General features: G+C 43.7%; 1 protein-coding gene across 1 annotated transcript in view; it reads right to left on the bottom strand.

Moving 5' to 3' along the window:
* Window positions 1-19,300, bottom strand: part of tweek (transmembrane protein KIAA1109 homolog tweek) — a 72,269-nt gene extending 52,969 nt beyond the window's left edge. The window contains 11 exon segments of the mRNA XM_074084997.1: window positions 1,605-1,658; window positions 3,020-3,140; window positions 4,225-4,350; window positions 5,341-5,502; window positions 6,708-6,888; window positions 7,307-7,785; window positions 7,870-8,015; window positions 8,121-13,238; window positions 13,853-13,996; window positions 18,794-19,020; window positions 19,142-19,300. Of these exon segments, the coding sequence (XP_073941098.1) occupies window positions 1,605-1,658; window positions 3,020-3,140; window positions 4,225-4,350; window positions 5,341-5,502; window positions 6,708-6,888; window positions 7,307-7,785; window positions 7,870-8,015; window positions 8,121-13,238; window positions 13,853-13,996; window positions 18,794-19,020; window positions 19,142-19,143 (6,760 nt within the window). The 5' untranslated portion in view covers window positions 19,144-19,300.
* Window positions 19,301-22,993: the final 3,693 nt, after the last annotated feature.

The following is a 22,993-nucleotide window of genomic DNA, read 5'->3' as shown; positions in this document are numbered from 1 at the left end:
ATAATAGCTTAGATATAAAATAAATACATATTATTAATAGCGATAAAGCAACGAGTTGGAAGGGGCCATTAGGAAAAAGAAATGTCGGCAGACCAACAAAACGGTGGGCTGATGATATTGTTGAAAAAGCGGGGCGTGACTGGATGACCCTCGCCAGAAATAGAGAATTGTGGAAAGAGAAAGAGGAGGCCTTCACCCAAACGGGATCCGCATCACAGAAGATAACTAACCTACTAACATTATATTAATAAGTAAAAAGTAATAACACGACTACTAATAGTACTTGAATTGTAAAATATTTGATGTGGAAATAAAAGGCTTATTATTATTATAATAGCGAATAAATAAACTGAAAAGTTAAAAATTGCCACGTTTTGAGAAGTCGAGAACATTATAAATATAAAGTAAAGAAATCATAACATCACTCCAAAAACACAGAAGCCAAAAAACACACATGCCGTTTAGAAATATATCTCCAGATAGATAGATAGATACAACTCATAGACGAACACCGATACGCACACAAAAGATTTGATCATGCGTCAAACACATAGCAGTAATGATAATTAAACTCACACAAACACGGGTAGTACCAAACGAAAACGAATCACCAGAAGTATCAAAATTGACAAGAAAACAACTAGCATTCCCATGGATTTAGTTTAATTAGTCTTTCAATATTTACTACCACATCTTTGAAACTGAGGCTCAATCAAAGGTTGTAAAGCAACAAAGGAGCTCCTGTATGATATCCGATAAAATATGAGTCAATACTTTCGCATTCGTTTGGTACAGCCATGCAATAAATCTTGATTGTTGTGTTCAAATTTAATTTGCTAAACACACAATATTTTTGTTCATGTCAAGTTAAACCATAGCAAAATACAAAAACAAAACGTTGTTTTCTGCGAACTTTTAAATCCAGGTTCTCACCTGGTTAAGTATAATTACACACAATGCATGCATACTTATTACGGAACAAAAAATGCTTGTGATGTTACAATTCACTCGCACCGAGTGCCCAGCTGTGGGATAGGATCTTTATACAAACAACACATGCAACATCTGTACAGATCTATCCCTCACAAAGGCTCGCCCCTTCTCAATTTATGATTGAAGTTGCCTCTCTGTGTGTGGCAAAGCGCCTCAAGGTGCGGCCGCATGCAAGTCGCTCGACGCTCGTTTCCAGCGATAAATCTGGTCACGTATTTTGAATTTATCGCGACTCAATGAAGCAGCGTCAAGTCGCCGCGTCGAACAGCAGCGTCAAGATGGCTACTTGCAGGAATGATCTTGGGTTTGGAAGCTGATTTCTTAACCTCCTTTAGTGACAGTCGTGACAGTGGTACAAATAAAAGAAATTGGAGTGAATGAAAAAAAAAAGTGTTTTTTCGAAATGAAAGAGTTTTTTTTGTCAGCTATAAAGCTCAACATTTTACCCAGAAAACTATTCAATTTGCTGTGCAGGGGCCGGCCTCTGTGAGTGTCCAGATCTGTACATACACAGCGCAATGTATTTCACTATGGCAACTCCGGCAGGCAAGTGTCAGTGTGTACATTCCAGTGAACACAAGGATCAAAACGTGGTAACACAGCGTACGAACCAGAAGGCGGCGTGGACGAGGGGAAGGAGTGCGGGCGCGGGCTCACCGCCGGCGCTTCAACACAACACCCGTTAGTATGCCACATTACTCAGCTTTAGTGCACTTAATAAAAAATAGTGAATAGCTAAACCCTTAACATTAAGGTGCGTACAAACTGAGGCCTTAGTGCAAGTACGCACAATGCGATTAAACGCGCGGTGTCAGCGCGCCGTCCCTCTTCAAAATATTGCTTCAGAGAGACAGCGCGCTTAAACCGCACACGTGCGTACGTAGCTTTATTGTCTAACGCACTCAGAATCGCAATCGTTTTCACCATTTCTTTCTGTCACATGAGAGTAGAAAGAGACGGTGAATGTGATCGCGAGCATGTGCGTTAGACAATTCGGCCTCTGGTGACTGCACCACAAAAGTTATACATGCTACAATTCTACATAATTGATACTTTTTTGTATGAGTTAGTTAGCAATAACGAGTATGTCGATGTACGAGTAGCACTTGTAATTTTTGTGGTAATAAAAGGGGCAGATGTAATATAATATAACATTAAACAAAAAAATATGTGGCGATTCTTAGATAATAAAAAAAAAACAGATCACAATGAAACTAAGATTTTTCTATTTCCTAATTTTTATACTAAGGCCCTGTCCGCACTGCGAATTTTCACCGCGCGGTTTTTTTTCTCGCAATTCTTAACGAGTGTCCGCACTGGCGGTTAAAAAAATCTGTGATCTGATGCAAATTGAATGCGATGCGGTACGGATTTAATAATTATATCATCATCATCATCATCATCATCGGCCTATCTTAGTCCACTGCTGGACATAGGCCTCTCCAGTTGCACGCCACTGAGCACGATCCTCGGCCAGTCTCATCCAGTTCTTACCAGCTAACCTGCGAAGATCATCGCTCCACCTAGTCTGAGGGCGTCCTACGCCACGCTTGCCGATTCGCGGTCTCCACTCAAGAACTCGTTTGCCCCAGCGGTTATCAGTTCTTCGACTGATATGGCCGGCCCACTGCCACTTCAGTTTGCTTATCCGGTGAGCTATGTCGATGACTTTAGTTCTGTGTCGGATCTCCTCGTTAATAATTATATACGCATACAAAATTCGCGCGGTGAATTATTGGCAGTGCGGACAGGGCCTTATTTTTACTGTTTCCCACATAGCACTCACACAGTGACAAGTGACATTACTTTCGTCCAATTCATTCGTACGACCTCTTGTGAGTTACACCTCTGCTCTCAATGATAAATGATATGTTGTAAATTTAAGTTGCTTCCCAATTGTTTTTTTTATATATGGTAGGAGCAAACGAGCAGGCGGGTCACCTGAAAACAATCACCACCGCCCATGGACATCCATAACATAAGCTGAGTTACGGATACACAAATATGTTTTCATCAAAACACTCACCAGGAACTGCAATCTTCTCCGTATCCATGTTGAGAAGTAAACAGTTCTCGTCCAACACCTCATTGTCCAGCTGGTACTCCTGCCAGCCCTCCACGGAATCCTGTTCACAATAGTAACCTCCCTAGAATAACGTTAGTAATAGAATTTCGTAAAATTTGCTACACATTTCATATCACGCACTCCTTCGTAACAACGATTATATATACAATCGCAAACCGAGTTTGTTGAGCCAATTATTTCTTTATCAATTGTTTTGTTTAATTTATTTCTTTTCATTACATATTGTTTGTTTTTATTTTTTAGATATTTACTTTTTTTCTTTATTGTATGATATTGTTGTAGTCGCCAAACGGTCACAGCGGAAGACTACGCTGAGCTGGAAACGCTTCGCGATTTCACAAAACTTGCTTTTATTTTTATTTCTTCTTAAATTGTCTATGTATAAGTTATTGCAAAAAGCGAATAAATATTTTTATTTGTACTTGCCACTGTTCGTAATTTGGCCTTGTAATGCTATTAATGTTTACTACGATATGTATATATATAATCGTAACTCAGCAAAATTATGAACAGTGACCAGTGGCTTAACAAACACGTTTCGCGATGGTACCTGCGTAGTGAGCTTTGAAAGGCGCGAAACTATTTTAACCAATAAAAAGGCAATATTATTGATATACTAGCTTATGCCCGCGGCTTCGTCCGCGTGGAGTTCGATTATCACGCGCTCTTCCCTCGGGAACTGTGCATTTTTCCGGGATAAAAAGTAGCCTATGTCACTCTCTGGCTCATAAATTATCTATAAGCCAAAAATCATGTCGATCCGTCACTCCGTTGCGGTGTGAAATAAGACCAAACATACAAACACACACACACACACACTTTCACATTTATAATAATTAGTATATGTTGAAAATACAAACTGAAATATAGATGCACAGAATAACCAGAAAAATAAAACCAGCACTGGGAATCGACGATGGGGATGGGCGACCAGCGATGGGGACCTGGGTTCGATTCCCAGTGCTGGTCTTATTTTTCTGGTTTTTCTGTGCATCTATATTTCAGTTTGTATTTTCAATTTAGGTTTTACGGGGTGACCGTAAAAGTAAAAATTTGGAATTGAAATAAAAAATACAAAAGGAAAATATCCAAGACGTGTACCCGCGCGATTTAGCGGAGGCCTATCTATTTGATGTATTTCTTACCTCGATGAGGTCCGGCAGGGCGAAGGTGACATTCAGAGGCTTCATGACTTTGCTCTTGTAGTTGTGCTCTAACAGCAGCGGCGTGTACAGGATGTTCTTCCACTGCCGGCTCAGGACTATCACACCCTGTTGACAGATGTGTTAATAGATGAAATGTAGCGACACGACCAATATAACAAGTAGGTAATTACAGCAACGACTGTGAATATTATTAATTAACTAGTTTACCCGCGGCTTCGCACGCGTACGCTATTCGATGTGGTACAATGGTAGTTACATTTGAAATTCCGGGATTATACAAAACTCCCCTGGGAAATCCCAAAATTCATATCGTGATCTTCATTAAGATTGTGTTGAGAACAACTGTACAAAATTTTATGACTCTAAACCCAGCGGTCGAAATTTGAAGATTTTATCCCTATCCCGTGGGAATATCGCAATAAAATGTAGCCTATGTATTATTCCACACGCCCGGCTTCCGTGGGACTAAAAATCCGGGTTTTAGGCTGGGATGATGGGAGTTATTTTTTTTTACTGCCCATATCAAATTTGTCAATTTTACCATGAGAAAAGATTCCATTTATGACGATATTCAATATGGACAGTTTTTCTTGTTGATGTATTTCAAATTGGCATTATGTCTGCTGTACTCAATAATCAAAGCCGTGGTGGCCTAGTGGTTTGAACCTATATGGCCTCTCAATCAGAGGGTCATGGGTTCAAATACAGACTCGCACCTCTGAGTTTTTCGAAATTCATGTGCGAAATTGCATTTCAAATTTATATGAGCATTACGGTCAAGAAAAACATCGTGAGAAAACCTGCAAATCAATTCAATGGTGTGTGTGAAGTTTCCAATCTATACTGTGGGGAACTACAGCCCCAGCCCTCTCAGCCCGAGAAGAGGCCTATGGCCTACTATGGGACGTATATAGGCTGCAATGATGATGATGATGGTATCGTGTGGTTAGGGTGACACTCTTTCCCGGGCCAAGTACACGCCGATAGAAACTGACATGATGACCTTCTATGGGCGTGTACACGAAAAACAGGGTCGGTATTTCCATGTCGGTATTATCCGGGCCGGAAAAGAGTGTATCCCGTGTGGTTATTGACCTGTCGCAGCGTGGAGAGCGCCGGCAGATGCCGCTCGGCCAAGTCGGCCTGCACGGCGGCGGCGTCGGCCTGTAACGCGTAACGCAGCAGCACGCAGCACAGCTGCAGAGACGGCTCCTCGCGGAGCTGCTTCGCCATTGGTGTGTGGCGGCCGTAGCGGCTCTGCGGAAGAATGGACATAAATTATTGGTTCAAGCGTTATTTTACAGGGGCAAAGTCAATACAAGTGGGGGAAGGGTCTATTTGAAACACACACATAATGACTTGCACGAGTGGTCGCGGAGTAGCAGGAAAAAAGTTCATAGAGGAATATTCTCAATAAATTGTCTTGTCATAACTAGGTGAGTTTGAAGATATTCCTTATTAGGGATAAGTTCGCTTTTCTACTTCTTCTGTGTATCTGTATTTTTTATTTCTTTATGTATCTGTCTCTCTCTTTCTTTCTTTATTTCTATACTAGCTATTGCCATACAAAATCTATGAAAGAATCATGTTTTAACAGTTGATGTAAAGAAGGTCGGTTGATGATCATCAATTTTCACAGCTATCAACGGGTTGATTGGAGGTCCAACGCGGCGGCCATGAGGCTCGCGACAGTGGTGGTGAAGCGGCACGCCGAGCAAACAGTCAATAGTACTGACGCATGATAGAGGAAAATATTCGATCTCTTTTTCACTCTCTTTCTTCCTCATCCTCCCTCTCTCTCCTCTTTCTTTCTATCACTCACACACACACTAGCTATTGCGAAACAAAATCTATTTATGGAAGAACCGTGTTTTCACAGCTCATGAAAAGTACGCCACTTCATTGGTGGCGTCATCATCCTTTTGACAGCCGATAATGGAACCCATCAAAAGGCAAAAGGGGAATTGGCAGCGGTACCGACTACGAGTACATCATGTTCATTCTTGGTCCTTGTACTAAATCTGCTTGTTTTTGTCGACATGCGCGCAATTTAAACGTCACAGCTCATTACAACCACCCGGCACCAGACCAGCACCGCCTCGCATCAAGCGGTTAGTATTCTTCATATGGATTTGTATGGCCATGCGCTCACTACATCAACTCCGTAGCGTCACCGAATCGCCTCACTCGCGAGGTTGCCACGCGCAGACTGTGAGTAGACCACTTGGTGACAGCCCGCTGCTCGCCGCCATAGTGACTACTAGGGAATTCGTGGACCACGCGAGGTCCACTCGTTGTCAACGCGGCGTCCACCCGTGGACCACCCGTCGACGAGTGGACGCCGAAAGTCGAGGCGGTGCTGGTCGGGTGCCGGGTGGGTCTAATGAGCTGTAACCTTTAAGCTGATTGCAAATATGCGGAAGACTGGTTCTACTTGGGGTGCAGTGACGCCGGCCTTTTACCTTGGGCAGGGTGTGGTGTGGTGCCAGGTCCAGCGCGGCTGCCATGAGGCTCGCGGCGGTGGCGGTGAGACGACGCGCGTGCGCGCGGTACAACGCCACCACGCGGATGCCGAGACGGTTGCACGGGTTCATCCAAGCGTTGATGGCCGGGGACGCTGTGCTCAGGAGGTTCCAGTCGAGTCTGGAACACATTACAATAGTGAACCTGTGGCCATTGGCGAGCAGGTCAATTCTAGGATAGGCAGCTGCTAGTTTGTGCCTCCAGCAGCGCGCCAGCCCGCCGCCAGCAGGGTAGGCAGCACATCACATAAATCAGAGGTATTAGGCCAAAGTTCGCACGCGGGCCCAGTGCGGATTGGGGTCACACACACCGTCGAACTACTTCGCAGGTTTGTACAGGTTTCCTCGTTATGTTATCCTTCACCACAAAGCTCATGGTATATTTCAAATGTAATTCCACATATGAACTTCGAAAAACTCAGAGATGCGAGACCGTAGTTCAAACCACCAGGCTACCAGAGCTTACTTATAATTTAACTATTGCTCCCTTCAACTAAATCGACAATATATGAAAACCTTACTTCAGTAACATTCCTCACCTCGTATAGTCAATCTTCTTCGTAATCGGCGTCCTCGGAGGTGCAGCGAAGTTGAACCACACGACCTTCAAGTCAATGGCGCACGAGGACATGTTCCCATTGTCTTTAACCGGCACTACGGCCGCAGCGTCGCTGTTAGCCGGCTCTTCCGGCCCCGGCGTCGACGGTTCCGGCGGGATAGGCGCTTGCTGGGCCGTCCCTAAGTTAGGCGTACTCGGTTTAGATGTAGATTCCCGTTTTCTGAACAAGTCTTCGATCCCGGAAGACCGTCCTTTAGGTTTCTCTTTATCAGGTTTTAATTCTTCCGCTGACTTAACGGATTCCCTGCAGCTTTCAGGGTCAGGTTTGGCCGGTTTCTTTTCCTCGTTGGGCTTGAGAGATTGCGCCTGCTTGGAGACTTTGATCGAGATGCCCTCGAGCCCGCACTCGAACATTATGTAGCCAATGGCGTTTTCCTTTTGGGCGTCCGTTGCGCCGTTCTGAAAAAAACACTAATTATTCAAAACATAGACGGAATAAATTAGAAATTGTGATGAAAATCTCTTTAAAATGTTCTTCCTTACCGCTGCTTCACAAGTTTTCGCTATCGGATCTATCTTGATGAACTTAAAGGACACTTTAGAGTGTTGGCACGGAATGCCTGTGATAGTGGCGTCTTTTAGCTGCGAGGATTCATTGCGAATACGCCTCAGCTGGCCATGGACTTTACCTGAAAAAAAAAGGAAAGACAACAACGTAAGTAACACTGCTTGAGACACTATTTGGTAGATTTTGCTTGCTTGTTACATTCCAACCAGTAAAAAATATTACTTACCGACGTTTAATGTAACTGTAGTATCTTCACATTGGTGCTGCGAAGTCTCAATATATACAGGGTCACCTCTTTCAGGCCCTCTCTTCCTCCCAGACGACTGTGTTGAGATCAACGCCCGAGGGCCTTTCATGATGCCGAAGGTTTTCTTACTGCCGAGCGCTCGTAACGTCGGCCGGTAGTACAACTGAACTGACTCTAAAGTCTTTCTGGAACTGACATATTTCGCTGTGATATTCTCCACGGAAACCCCGAATAAGGACACACAAGTCAAGTCCTGGATGTTGTCTAAGGCAGAGAACGATATCATGTCCTCTACTACAGAAGATTGGATAAATATCACGTTGACTCTAGGTACGGTAACTGTCGCCTGCAGTTGGTCGCAGATGGTTTCTTCATAAATGTTTGAATGAGGTATCGTAGCCAGTTTGCACTTGTCATCTTTGTCCATGGCTATGTTAGACTGGTTTCGCGATTGCATGTACGGCAGCCAATTTGAGGCATACTGCTTTTGTTTCAAAATGTTAGAACTTTGCACTGACGAAATACAGAGCAGCCGCAAGTGGTTGATCACGGTTATCGGGTGAATATTCGCGAGTACTGGAGTGAGAGACTCGACGAATCTCTGGGTGCTTTCAAGGACCAGTGGGGTCAGCATGATGTCGATTTCCCCTCGCAATTTGACGAATAGACCACTTTTGCTGTCGCTGGTGGTCGTGGCGGTCGGGGTCGTGCTTTTGTCTGTCGCGTTCTCCTGGTTATCCTGCATGTTCTGTTGCAAGTCCCACCAGGCTTGAGGGTATGGATGCGCCTTGATTTGCGAATTGAAGTGTGGGGTCAGATTCGAGAATGGCCCGTGCTGAGTTTGGCTAGAATGGCCTTCTTTCTTTGCGACTAGTTTTAGGATATGATTTTTTCCAAACGGCTCGAATTTCGGCAAGTATTTCTGTCCGACGTAAATCAACGAGCCGTCGTCGGCTCGCTTGAACAGCGGTAGTGTGAACACGTCGCTGCCGCTGGGTAGAGAGCAGGTGCCCCAGTTGGAGCATTTGTACTGAGGCAGGTTTTGCATGTAGCTGGCCATTAGCAAAGGGGAGTCGACGATAGGCTTGTTTGTCTGCATGTGGAGGTTGACTAGAGTCATGTCCTCTTGAGAGGAGATCGCGGAAATAAATGAGGTCGATGACACCGACCCGCTTTCAGAGTCAGGCTGCGCTCCCGTACTCAAGTTGCTCATCGTATCCGGCCCATCTACTACTTCCGATCTCGGCATGGAATTTGTCCACTTCTCATTCGTTATGTCGTTGATACCGAACGAGCTCTTGTCCTTGTGGTTACTATGGCGACTTCCAAAGGAATGTTTAAGGCTGGATGAGCGACTGGGGAACATGTCTTCGTCGGCGGAGAAGAAAGCCTCTGAATGATTCTCGCTGGTGATGGACATTGTCCGCTGTACCTCGAGCGGCAAGGCCTCCTCCTGCGGCGCCGGGTGCGAGTTGAGCGAGTAGTGCGACTCCGAGACGGCGACGCTTCTTACGGGAACTTTGGGGACCACGAAAGACTCCACGTCCGTTTGCGCGGGAACTCTCTTGTTTAAATTACTGTTTTCCTTGACAGTACAACTCAAAGCCAGCTTGGAATCAGAGACGCTGCTTTCCATCTGAGGGACGTTCAGTATGCTCTTATGGAGCTTGGAGTCGCTGTCGATTTTGGTGCTGCCCAGAGGCACAGTGGAGTCTACTAGGCGCGCGTACGGAACGTCGCTCTTAGTGCTCGAAACCAGCACGTTACTACTTCCTTTCCCCATGCTGGTGTAGGAGAATCGTCGCGTCAGGCTTCGCCGTTCAGTACTCTGCGGAGATTTGTTCAGGTTCTGCGGCAGAGGGGATGGAATCAAGGCAGCCGTGTTGGAGGGCTGCAGGCACACGTTGAGACTGCTGTACGGCGGAGTGTGGAACACCAGCTGTCCCGGGTGCAGCAAGCTCTGGCCGTAGCCGTATTCTCCGGGCGTCGTCTCTATGATGTTAAACATGGCAATATTGATCCCCTCCAGAAGATCAGAAGCGTTGGGCTTCAAAAAGTTAGCCCCGTTTCTGTTGGAGCCGAAGAAAGCGCAACCGCCTATGCAGCCGCACTGTGCCGTTTTACCTTCGTTCGGCCACATGAACCACAGCCGTTTGGTTTTTTCATCGTGGACCTTTAAGAACTTCTGTTGCACCAGATGCAGATTCCTCGGACTTTGGGGTAAGGACGCAGCGGCTTCAAGCAGCACCGGGCCCAAGGCCAAAGAGCCGACACCGACCCAGTTCTCGCTATCCGGCAACTTGTTCTGACTGCTATTGCTCCCGTTCGACACATGATGCGTATTGCTTTGCAAATTAGTCTGCGTGAACAGCGCTAGTTTTACATTGGGCAGGAGAGCGGTCACGCCGGTGCCGAACCCGGATCCGTGCAAGTTGCAGAAACTCAATCTGACAGGAGACACCCATGTCTGCAGCGTGGTGTTGCTGTCCGCGATGTAAATATCGATCAAGTCTATCGCGACGCGGATCATTTTGTACTTGATTTCGTTGGTGGTCGGGCAGCGGTATTTAAGAGCTAGATCGGTTTCTGGACACATATTGTTGTTCATTCCGTGATGACAGTGCTTCAAGGAATTTGGAGGGATCAATTCGTTTTCACTGTCACCGATGAGGAGTAGGAATGTCTCGAGGGAAGATACGATTTGGTAGAGCTGCGGCAGTGTCAGTCTGCCGGTCAGCTGTCCAAGTTGCAGCTCCATCATCCACGCGTATTCTATCGTATCTTCTTCTACGGAGCGATTTGTGTCGCTGAAAAATCCATTTCCGCGTAGTTGGAAAGACGAGAGCATCAAATGGCCTTGGTAGAGAGCTCCCGAATTATTCGGGTTGGTCCGTGATAAATTATTAGCCGATACCAATATGGAAGGGCTGAGAAGAAGCTGCAGTTTCGTTTCTTTGAAACTCTTATCCATTTCGAAGCCGAACCTTTCGATGAGCACAACCGGGCAGGGTGGCTCGTTCTCGCTGCAGTTCTTGACTAGATGCGCCTGGATGTCATGGATTATTATAGACACCGTCACGTCCAGCGGACGGTACCGACGCGGGTCGAACACGCCTTTACTCGAGTCAGTCGAATCGTCTATTGATATTTCCGTGTGCGGATTCATGCTATTTCTCTCCGGCTTCGGAGTATTCTCGCTGGACCAGAAAAACGTCTCCAAATTCGGTGTCTTTTGCATGTCCGTAAACATTTGGTCCTCTCCAAAAATATTCTCCAGCAAGTTCATGAAACTCGTTATGATGGTTCCATATGCGAGCAGAATGGAGGGGCCTACCTCGAGTTCGATGCTCACTTTGTCGGGCGGCAGCGACGTTCGGTCAAACGTGTTGCCGTCCACCGTCCAATTCATCTGGGGCTGCTTCCTCATTCGTGGTATTCTCATCGGGGACAGAAGTATTTCCTCCTTTTCGGGGGTCGTGATGTCCGCCTGAGGCTCCGGGCCGAGCGGCGGTACGGGATGGTAATTGTACCTCACACTTAAAGCGACAATTGGTACGGACCAGCACTCGACCCAGCCCTGAGACTTGACGCATTTTCTCCGCCATTTCGACGCTTTGAGTCGACACGGGACCAGCTTCATGTTTTTGTCGAGCGACAGCAGCAGCAGCCGAGAAGTGTTCACTTCAGGCAAGTAGAGGCTCATGTCGACTGCTTCTCCTTGGATCCAAATCTTCAGAGGAATGACATCGGGCAAGAAATCGACGAACGGCAGGTCGAAGGACACATCAAGCAGGTCCCCGCAGAACGCGACGTGGTTGTTCTCCTGGTTGGTAGAACTGCAATCTATCCAGTTGTACTGGTTGCTCACTGTCACGACCTCGCACTCTTTGAGCAGCAATGAGATCTTCCACGTATATGGAACGAAGTGAAGAATATCCGGTCGCGACTTGTTCGACCAGTCGTTTATGAGATCTTGAATAAAGTCTATGTGTGTGTAGACGAGATGCGCGGTGGCTTTGCATCCCGTCAGGCCCAGTTGCCAGCACTGGTGGTGGTTCCACACTAGAGGGTAGTGGCATTTAACTGTATATTCTAACGTTTCGCTCTCAGCCAAGCTCCTATATTGCAGACTAGTCGTGGCCTCTAAATGGAGCAGCTGGCCCGTTATTTTCGTTGTATACCCGTCTTGCAGAACGATCCAAGGCAGCGTGACCTCCATGTACGACCCGGCCCCGATGTTTATGTGAACGGCGTTCGTTTCTTTATTTTTTGTAAACAGTATATCTATCGTAGCTTCGTTCAACGTCGATAATCGGATGTCGAAGGACTGTGTTTGTCTCCTGTCACCAGGCTTCGGTTGAGGCGTCACTTCTAAATTCTTGTAGTTGGGTGGGAAGAAGAATTTGAACAGGTGATCCCTCTGTCTGTCGGCCCACGGGCCGTAGCTAAAATCCGTGCCTTTTCCGCACTTGATATCCACGCCCCATATCGGCGGCGCGGATTCGACCACATCCCCATTAGCTAACTGCAGGAGCACGGGTTGTTCCGGCACCAGACCCGGCTCGTCCATATAAAAATAAACTTCAATATAATTGGAGCTCATGACGACGAACCCCTCGCCCATGTAGCGCGGCGGCTCATCCACCATAGCGGTATAGTTCGGGCTGGGCGCCAGCATAACCTTGCAGTTTTCTGCCTTCGCTTTGACAAAATGCATGAGATGATCTAAACTCGACGCCGGCGGCTTGGTGCTGTACACTAAGTGAGATTCTTCGACGCTTATGGACAGGGTCGTGGGGACAAGTCGGTTGCCGAAGACGATGCGGCTGGTGCATATGTCTATTTTGATGACGGGGATGAGGTCCCGCCAGGTGCGCGCCATGGCGGCTTCGGAGCGGACGGTGTCCTGCGCGCGCCGGCGCTTCTCGTTGGCGTGGTTCATGGCTCGCTCGCGGCCGGCGTCGTCGTGCTGCAACTTGACGAGGGGCTCCAAGCCGAAGGTTTTCTCGAGCTCGTTGTATAGCTCGCAGCGGTTGTATACGTGCAGCTCGAAGCCGTTCAGCATTATGGATAGACGGGTGTCGGAGTGGGATAGATCTGCAATTAAAATAATATATATGCATTGGACGATCATACGATCAACGCAAAAAGAATGGCACGTTTGAGCAGACAAATATAAACATGCGTCAGTTGTGCTTTAAAGAAAGTATTGCAGTGGCTGACAGTGGTTGACCCATTCCAACGTCTCATTTATGTGATTATATTTTAATGTGATTTGTTTAATTTAATTTAATTTGATGTGTTCTATTTAAAAAAAAAATTGCGTCTGGAAAAATTAATATCATTTCATTTCATTTATTGTTGACTGGCTAACCAAGTCATTTATAAAAGTAGCTTTTGCATTGCATATTTTAGTCAGTATCAGAATTAGGTGCATCAGCGGGGTCCGAGGCCGAGCCTTCAAAACACCTTTCATAGTGACATTTGGGAGGCTCGAATCAGCCGTAAGACGTCCACTGTTGAACAAGCCTCTTCCTTAGAATGCCACAATGAACGACACCTCGCCACTTGCACCACCAGTTGACCACAATGCTCTCTTTATTTCTAACCTCTGACTATGCCATCCCCACATATTGGCCTGCAACCACGTCTAATCCAAATAACTGCTATCTCGATCCAGTCGCAGCATGAACTTGGAGCATTATCGGTACCTTCGGAGACGTCCTTGGGCACGTAGCTGCGCCACCAACGGAAGATGAGGTACCCGTCCTGGATGCGCAGCGTGTAGTCATACGTCACGTACACGATGTCGCGGAACATGATCTTGCCCGACAGCGCGTTGAGTGTGAACGAGCCTGCAAACAGACAATCATAGAAGATAATGAAAACCCTCACAACCGTTTTTTAAATAATAATATAATAATAATAATAAAGCCCTTCTATTCTGAATTCTCTACAACTTCAGCAGTACGTGTTTAAGTGTTCTATTCTATATTATGTCTCTGAATTCAGCGTGCCTCTTGGCATAGGCCTCCTCCAGCTCTCTCCACTGAGCTCTGTCTTCTGCTACCCTAGTCCAGTAAGGTCCCAGTGTTAGGCGGATGTCGTCTCTCCATCTTGTTTTTGGGCGCCCCCTTCTTCTACAGTCCTCTCTTGGGTACCATAATTTTTTATTAATTCATAAAAAAAACTAAATCTAGCACTAAAAAACCGGACAAGTGCGAGTCGAACTCGCGTGGAAAGAGTTCTGTACGATGACATATTTTAATTGTTTTTTTTTATTGTGCCCCCATATGCAAACCACATATTTCATAGGTTTTCCTATAACATGACGCGGTTACGCGGTTGCGGGTTAGCGGTAGCGTTTCGTGTGCTCTGCCTACCCCATTTGAGAATACAGGCGTGATGTTTTTTTTTCTGTTTTGTTTTGTTTTTTCCTATAATCTACAGGCAAAGAACTATTTCCTGTACTTTCTTCAATATTTTAGGCCTATATCCTTAAATAACTTCAAAATTATTCTTATAATCTCAAAATTATAAAAATATACAAAAAGACATATTTGATTTTTTCTTCTAATTTGATTTGGATGAGGTATGTAGATAGCTGAACATCTGGAATAACATGTAGGCTACTATCTATCCTTATATTCCCACGGGATCGGGATAAAAATGGTAAACGATAAGATTAGATACATAAAATTTGGCGCCGGCGCAACGTTAATGAAATCCACAATGTAATTATTGGAAAGTTAGAATTTAGTAATATCTTATTTTGTCACAACTTTGCAAAAATCTCGTATCTAAAATCATATGTCAACAAAATTGAACCTTGACGTTGACATCACTGATGTATTAAACTGCTTGACATAATGATCATAAAGTTCACTCGGAAAAATTATCAATTTTGAGGTACGAGTTTTTTTTTAAAGTAGAGACGATTTATTTCTACAAGTCGCATTTTTTATTCACAAAACGTGTCAATGTCGGCTTTAGATAACCAATCATCCCAGCCTATATACGTCCCACTGCTGGGCACAGGCCTCCTCTCAGAACAGGAGGGCTTGGGCCATAGTTCCCACGCGGGCCCAGTGCGGATTGGGAACTTTAGATAACCAATAACGTCCCGTTAAACAAACAACACTCACGATCCGACTAGTACAAGCCTATTCGAAATCAGATTTTGAAATAGATAATGCAAGATTAGATAAAAACAAATAATAAATTGGATTTTACAACACCATATTGAAGTATCAATATGATTGTGATTAATGCATGAATCGCTAAAATTAGCATAAGTGGTGCAATTAATTAATCTATAATCCTACATGGCAATATAAGGCATGAAGACCAATTTAATCTAGTCTAGAACATTGATCATTCCGAAATAGTGGTGTAACATGAAAAAAACGACCGTTTTTTTCACAATGTTAAAAAAAAACATGAAAAAAAACTTAGTAGCTTTGTTTTTTTTTAGAAATAAAATCAATAGGATTTTTTTTATTGAGGTATGTTTTCTAATTTCTTACATTTTACTAAAATAAATCGAATTAAGTACTCCTGAATCAATTAAACAAAAATTTAATCTTCCTCTATGTCAATGTCAGTAGCCAACTACGTTCAAACAAACATAGACCAAACGGGGATTTCCCGTGCGCAGTTTGAATGTTGCCAATATATTCATGTAAGCTTGGTACTATTCAACCAAAATGGTAGGTATGGTAGATTTATAAATAAATAAAAAACTCTAATATTACTTAACTGATAAGTATTAATCTTTTACGGAAACTGCTTTTAATTTTAAATTTTGTACTCCAAAAAAAAAACATCCTCCAGAAAAAACGTGTTTTTTTCATGTTTTTTTTTCAGTTTTTTTTTTCATGATAGAAAAAAAACAGTTTTTTTGCAACACTATTCCGAAAGCGTCATAAAAAGCTGTCATCGCTATTTAACATGAAAATATGTTTTTTTTAAGTGTAAGTAACCTTGACCTTCATGTTATTCAGGGACTGATTTAGAGGTCTGAAGGCCTTGAAGCAATGAAGCAGAGGTCACTAAGGCGAAAAAAATAGGAATGTTCGAAAATAAAAACAGAAAAGTTGCGGACATGTCCAAATTTTGATTATTTTTACACCTCTATTGTGGGGGTCTCTCCTTTGTGGAGACGCTGGAGCTTATCTGCTCTGGATGGCCTACCCTACCTCCAGCCAAGATGCTTCTTCAAACTATGTTATAGGGTCTGCCCCACATTCATCGACGCGGAATCGCCTTAGGCCGATAAAAAAAGAGCAGAGCCAAAGCGATGTCCATCGGTTAAATTTCAAATTATTTATTCAGTAAATAGACCGAAATAGGCACTTTTACACGTCATTTTTTTAAACTACCAGGCCTTTCGGAATTGCCAGGAAGAATGCGCCGCAAGAAAATTGGCAAAAAGTCATTTTTTCAAAACAAAATAATTACAAATAAAATACTTGAAAACTACAGTATAAAATTAAATAAAAAATTACATGAAAAGAGCAATAAGAATACAGGGGATGTATGGGGTCCCTTAAGCTTAGTTACAAAACTAAAACTAAACATAATATGTAACTATAGGAACTGTTGGTCACCCACCTGATGACTTTACCATAAATTAATCAATAAGGTTTCAGTTAAAAGAAACCTCTGGTATTCTCTTTATACTAATACACATTTCTAGCTAATTTACATTACCCGCTAATACATAATTAAACCATTTAGTTTTTAGCATTCATTAGATTGCTTTGCATTGAAGGCCGTGATACACTTTGAGTCTTAATTAGTCAAGGTATGTTATGAACACTAGCAGTACATTTCTGACTCATACATGATGATTATTCAAATTGTATCTGTATTTTCTTGTAATCTATATCTTTAAAACATGCCATTTAAGTTTGACATCATCATTAAAGTGTAAAAATTTACTAAGTTTGTGTTAATTGGTATAATATACAAAAGTGATATTAAGGGGCTGTTTCACCATCCATTGATTAGTGTTAACTGGCGGTTAGGTGTGATACTGTCTCTATTTGTTTTGTTTGAATAGACGGAGACGGCATCATATTTAACCGTCGGTTAACGCTAATCAATGGATGGTGAAACAGCCCCTTAGACATTTAACCCCTTGTATGTTGGACCGAAAAAAAGTACTGAATTCTAGTCTCATCTGTTTTAATAAGCAGAAATTCTCCTGATTTAAAAAAAAATACAAAATGATAGCATTAAATTTGGCACATATCTGTGTCAAGACATATGTATGTATGTAAATACTTTATCTTCTTTTTTAATATATAAACATTTATCTCAATTTCCCGTGGTCACGGCATCACGCGTGAACGCTAATTCTTTTTTCGTTGTGTTTGCTATTGTCAGGAGAAGGTTCTTATAAAAGAAGATTTAGAAAATTAAAAAAAAACTACACCAGGGGCGAAACACAAAATAATACAAAAAGAAAACAAAACAAAAAGAGTACAAAGGCGAACTTATCTCTAAAAGGGATGTTTTCAAGCTAATGAGGGGTTAATGTCAAAAAAATAGTATCCAAACATTTTACTGACTAGTGTTAGATAATAATGAGTAATTGCTGTAAATATAATAATATGACCTACAGCAATATTATATAAAATGTTGAGGAAACACAACAAAATATTTTCCTATAGCACATGATGTAAACAAAACTACAAATTAAGCACCGTTACATACTTGCAGCTAGCAGTTACGTTGCAGTTTTGTCTACTGCTTTTCATGGTGTCAGTCTGTACCCTTGTAACTTAGAATCTGAAAAACTGTGTCGAGATGTGAAAGAAACTAGAAGTTTAAAGTTACTAATCATGTAGGTCAGACAGTATCATTTGAATAATTTATTGAATTAGGCGTTACTTTGCTGAACATGCATATTTTGCATAAGCTTAGCTATCGTAAGGTTGCGGGTGAGCAAGGAAATTCTTTTAGTTCATTAGTATCATTTGAATCATAACTGCCACAAAAAAATATCCATTGTTTTCAAAGCAAAAAAAAAAGTCTTTAGATATATCAAAGACATAGATAGAAGTCATGTAAGAGTTTAGTTGACGTCTCTTCATTTAAAATTCTGTCTAACATTGACCTGTAATCTTTACTATTACTAAGTATGTCAAGTTATTGTTTTTTCTCTTCTATATTCCACTTTTGTATATTGTAAATGAACCTTTTAATTAATATTTATGAAGTTTACAGAAACATAACAAAATTTTATTTGTATTAACTTGAATTTGAATACTTCAAAAGCCCTGTATGGTATATCTTATTTTAATTTATCAATTTCTAACTGGAACTGGCAACATGTATATAGACAACCATTTTAGACGACCAGATGGCCTAGTGGCTAGAGAACCTGACTACAAAGCTTGAGGACCCAGGTTCGATTCCCGTGTTGAGGCAGATATTTGTATGGAAAATATGAATGTTTGTCTAGGGTATTTTTTATATATATAAGATGGGGCAAATACCCACAATACAAAGGGTACCACAGCATTCCCAGACCTTTGACAGACTGATCTGGTTTTTACAAGCTCCCTTAGTTGGTTCCATATCTTTGTCATGTGTGGTAATGATACAATGGTAATCATCAATATTATTGTAATGGTGCAACTTACCAATCTTGAAATTCTCATCTTGAAAATAAAATCTGTTGATGAGCCGTGTCAGTATGTAGCCGAGCACGCGACTGTTGTAGTACGTGATGTAGACAACCCACAGGATGGCAGAGGTGAGGGACACAAGTAATAACGCGAAGTTCCTGTCCATGGTTAGGTCGCTGAAGTCCACGATGGTATTGTTCCATCCCTGCGCCACCGGTCCCTCCGACTCCGTCAAGTTATCCCTAAACACCAAAAAATTATAGTGTTTATTGTTTGAATACCACTAAACAATAGACCCCCTGTGTGTCACCGTCCGTGAACATAAACACAAAAGTAGGAGGCTACGCAAATCGTTATACTCACATCTTATGGGACTATTTTACAACAGATTGGATTCACATTTTATACACGAATGTCTAGTGAGTATTTTCGGCACTGTACACATCTCCTTTTGATGTTATTTTGATGTAATCCTTATAATTCTTATCAATTAAATCACTTTACTCATCTTTCTGCTGCTCTTTTGACAGCTGACTGAAGGACGTTCCGTTTCACTCATTTAGCTTCCTGACTACTTTCCGAGAACTGATAATAACCCTAAACTGATATCATCATCATCATCATCATCAGCCCGAAGACGTCCACTGCTGGACAAAGGCCTCCCCTTAGAACGCCACAATGAACGACACAACTTGCCACTTGCATCCACCGGTTTCCCGCTACTCTCACGATGTCGTCAGTCCACCTGGTGGGAGGCCTGCCAACGCTTCGTCTTCCGGTTCGTGTCGCCACTCGAGGACTTTTCTCCCCAACGGTTATCTGTTCTTCGAGCGATGTGGCCTGCCCATTGCCACTTCAATTTGCATATTTTTCCAGCTATGTCAGTGACTTTAGTTCTTCGACGAATTTCCGTATTCCGGATTCTATCGCGCAAAGAAACTCCAAGCATAGCTCTCTCCATAGCTCGTTGCGTGACTTTGAGCCTCTCTAAGAGGCCAACAGTTAAGGACCACGTCTCAGCGCCATAAGTCATCACTGGCAACACACACTGGTCGAAGACTCTAGTCTTCAGGCACTGCGGAATATTGGACGAGAAGACATCACGAAGTTTCCCGAACGCTGCCCATCCGAGTTGGATTCTTCGGGCGACCTCTTTGTCGAAGTTGGACCTACCCAACTGGACAACTTGTCCAAGGTAAACATAGTGGTCAACAACTTCGAGTACATCGTTCCCAACGATAACCGGCACGGGTGTGACATGGACATTTGACATGATTTTAGTCTTGTCCATGTTCATCTTAAGACCCACCTGTTGGGAGACGATACTGAGGTCACTGAGCATAGTATTGAGCTCCTCCAGCGACTCCGCCATTATGACTATATCATCGGCAAAACGAAGATGGGTGATGTACTCGCCGTTGATATTGATGCCGAACCTGTTCCAGTCCAAGAGCTTGAAAACGTCCTCCAACGCATTTGTGAACAGTTTCGGAGAAATAACGTCTCCCTGTCTCACACCTCGCTGCAGTTGGATTGGTTGTGTACTCTCGTCCTGCAACCGGATCGACATAGTGGCGCTGCTGTACAAACTCTTTAACACCTCGATGTATCTATAGTCAATATGGCATCGCTGAAGGGACTGCAGTACAGCCCAGGTCTCGATTGAATCGAAGGCTTTTTCATAGTCCACAAACGCTAAACATAGTGGCCGATTATACTCCTCGGTCTTCTGTATAATCTGGCGGAGCGTGTGAATGTGGTCTATGGTGCTAAAGCCTTTACGGAATCCAGCTTGTTCGGGAGGCTGGAAATCATCAAATCTTCGCTCGAGACGATTCGTAATGACCCTCGAAAACAACTTGTATACATGACTCAGGAGTGAGATGGGTCTATAGTTCTTCAATAAGGTATTGTCGCCTTTTTTGAAGAAGAGCACCACCACACTCCTGTGCCATGCTTCCGGCGTGGTACCCTCGAGTATGACGGAATTAAATAACCTCTGGAGGACTACAAGTACCGGTTTACCACCCGCTCTCAGAAGTTCTGTCGTGATTCCGTCATCCCCCGGAGCCTTGTTGTTTTTAAGTTGTTTGAGAGCCACTCTAATCTCGTACAGGCTGATATCTGGGATGTCTTCAGTGTAATGACGGGTTAGTTTAGCTCTGGTATCTTGAGCTGCACCTACAACGGGCTTCTGTGTCGAGGCATATAACTGTTCGTAAAACCTTTCAAGCTCTCTCAACAACTCCGGTTTCGATGAGATGATACTGCCATCGTCGATCTTCAACTTAGTCATTTGGCTTTTCCCAATAGACGAATTCTTTGCAAACACTTTAGAGCCCTGGTTCCGCTCAATTGCTTCCTTAATACGTGCAGTATTAAAGGCACGCACATCGTGTCGCATGGATTTTGAGATTCGCCTATTAAGTCTGCCATATTCCGACATGTCAGTTGAAGATTGCAGCCTCATCTCGTTCCGAAGTTCCATTAATTTAATGGTTTCATTGGAGAGCTTCTGAGGTCTTTTCCGGCGCGGAGTCTTGAAGAACTGGGACCCCACGGCCTGAACAGTTTCTACCAGCCCGTTGTTGATCTCGTCCGCTGTTTTGCATTCGGCTAGGCACTGGAAGCGATTATGCAATAAGAGTTGAAAGCTTTCGGGGTTCTGGATTTGGGCAGGACAAGGACGGAGCGTGGACTTCACAAGACGTGACCGTTCTAGCTTCACATTAATATTCAGTGTGCCTCTGACAATACGATGATCACTTCCGGTTTTCACCCTGTTGATCACAGAGACATCACTGAATATTCGCTTCTTGGTCGTCATAATGAAGTCAATCTCATTTCTGACTGAACCATCGGGGCCGATCCACGTCCACTTCCTGGATGGTCGCTTCTGGAAAAAGGAGTTCATTACGTAGAGCTCCTCCTTCTCCAAGAAGTCGACCAGCCGCTGGCCCCTTTGGTTCCGCTGCCCATAACCGTACGGCCCCACTCTCAACTCATCGCCATTCTGAGTGCCCACCTTAGCATTGAAGTCCCCCATAACAACGGTGAAGTATGTCTCGGAGGAATGTATGGCTTGAGAGATTTCTTCATACATAGCCTCTACTTCATCGTCAGGGTGTGTCGAGGTTGGCGCATACACCTGGATAACCTTCAACGAATACCTATCGGTGATTCTGAGTATCAGGTATGCTACCCTGCTCGACACACTATCGACTTTTACCACGTTATTAATGAGGGACTTGCGGACGAGAAACCCGACACCACCCTGAGACTTTCGGTCTCCTTCCCGGAAGAAGAGCATGTTGCCAGACTCCAGGATTATCGTATCCTGCCCCTTCGTCGGACTTCCGATAATCCCATGATGTCCCAACGCAAACTACTCAATTCTTCCTCCAGCTCAATGATTTTCTCATCTGTCCTCAGCGTGCGAATGTTGTGCGTGGCCAGGGCCAATGTCCGGTGGGGATGGTAGCGAGGAGTCACCCGGAGATTCTTCGCACCCCTTGCTCCTCCGTTACCTGGCCCGCTACCAAGGCCAGGGATAAAGGAGCTGCCGGGGACTAGGGCCGCGGCTTATTTGTACCTATCATTTTTTATTTGGGGGGGGGGGGTTGCCATAATCCCACGCTTGGCAGGCGGCTTGGGGATCGCAGTATTGCTGATGGTTTACGCAGAAGACGCTGCTGCCCGTCTTCTGGATTTTTCCCTTAGTCGCTTCTACGACACCCAACGGAATGAAGATGGGGAGCTATTCTGTCCGGCCACCCCACGGATAGAAAACGATATCAATACTTTTAATGATATTATTTCTTTGTCATAGAATTTAAAAATTAATCTTGTGTAACATTCACATCACTATTATTTCTCCACTACTACTATGTTTATTCGTACCTAATCTGTTTTTATTTTTCGTTGCACGTAACATGCGCGTTTTTATAACATTTTAATTTTTGTGTGTTTAATAATTATATTAATAATTTTCGTCAAGGGTACGGTACAGCTCGAACGAAATGCACATCAAATTAAGAGCGTAAAAAATTAGTCAATCCGAGTCGACAACTGTAGGCGCGCGAAACATTCGGATTATCGAGTATTTTCAATATAAAAACTTGAATAAATTACTAAGTATATAATGCGTTGCGAATAAACATGTCAAAGTCATCACATCAAAGTGGCGTTAGTGTCAGTCATCACCTGCACAGGTTT

This window comes from Choristoneura fumiferana, chromosome 3, assembly GCF_025370935.1.
Source record: "Choristoneura fumiferana chromosome 3, NRCan_CFum_1, whole genome shotgun sequence".
Taxonomy (NCBI): Eukaryota; Metazoa; Arthropoda; class Insecta; order Lepidoptera; family Tortricidae; genus Choristoneura; species Choristoneura fumiferana.
Note: the sequence above shows the minus strand (reverse complement) of the source record. Positions and strands in the feature narration are given on the sequence as shown.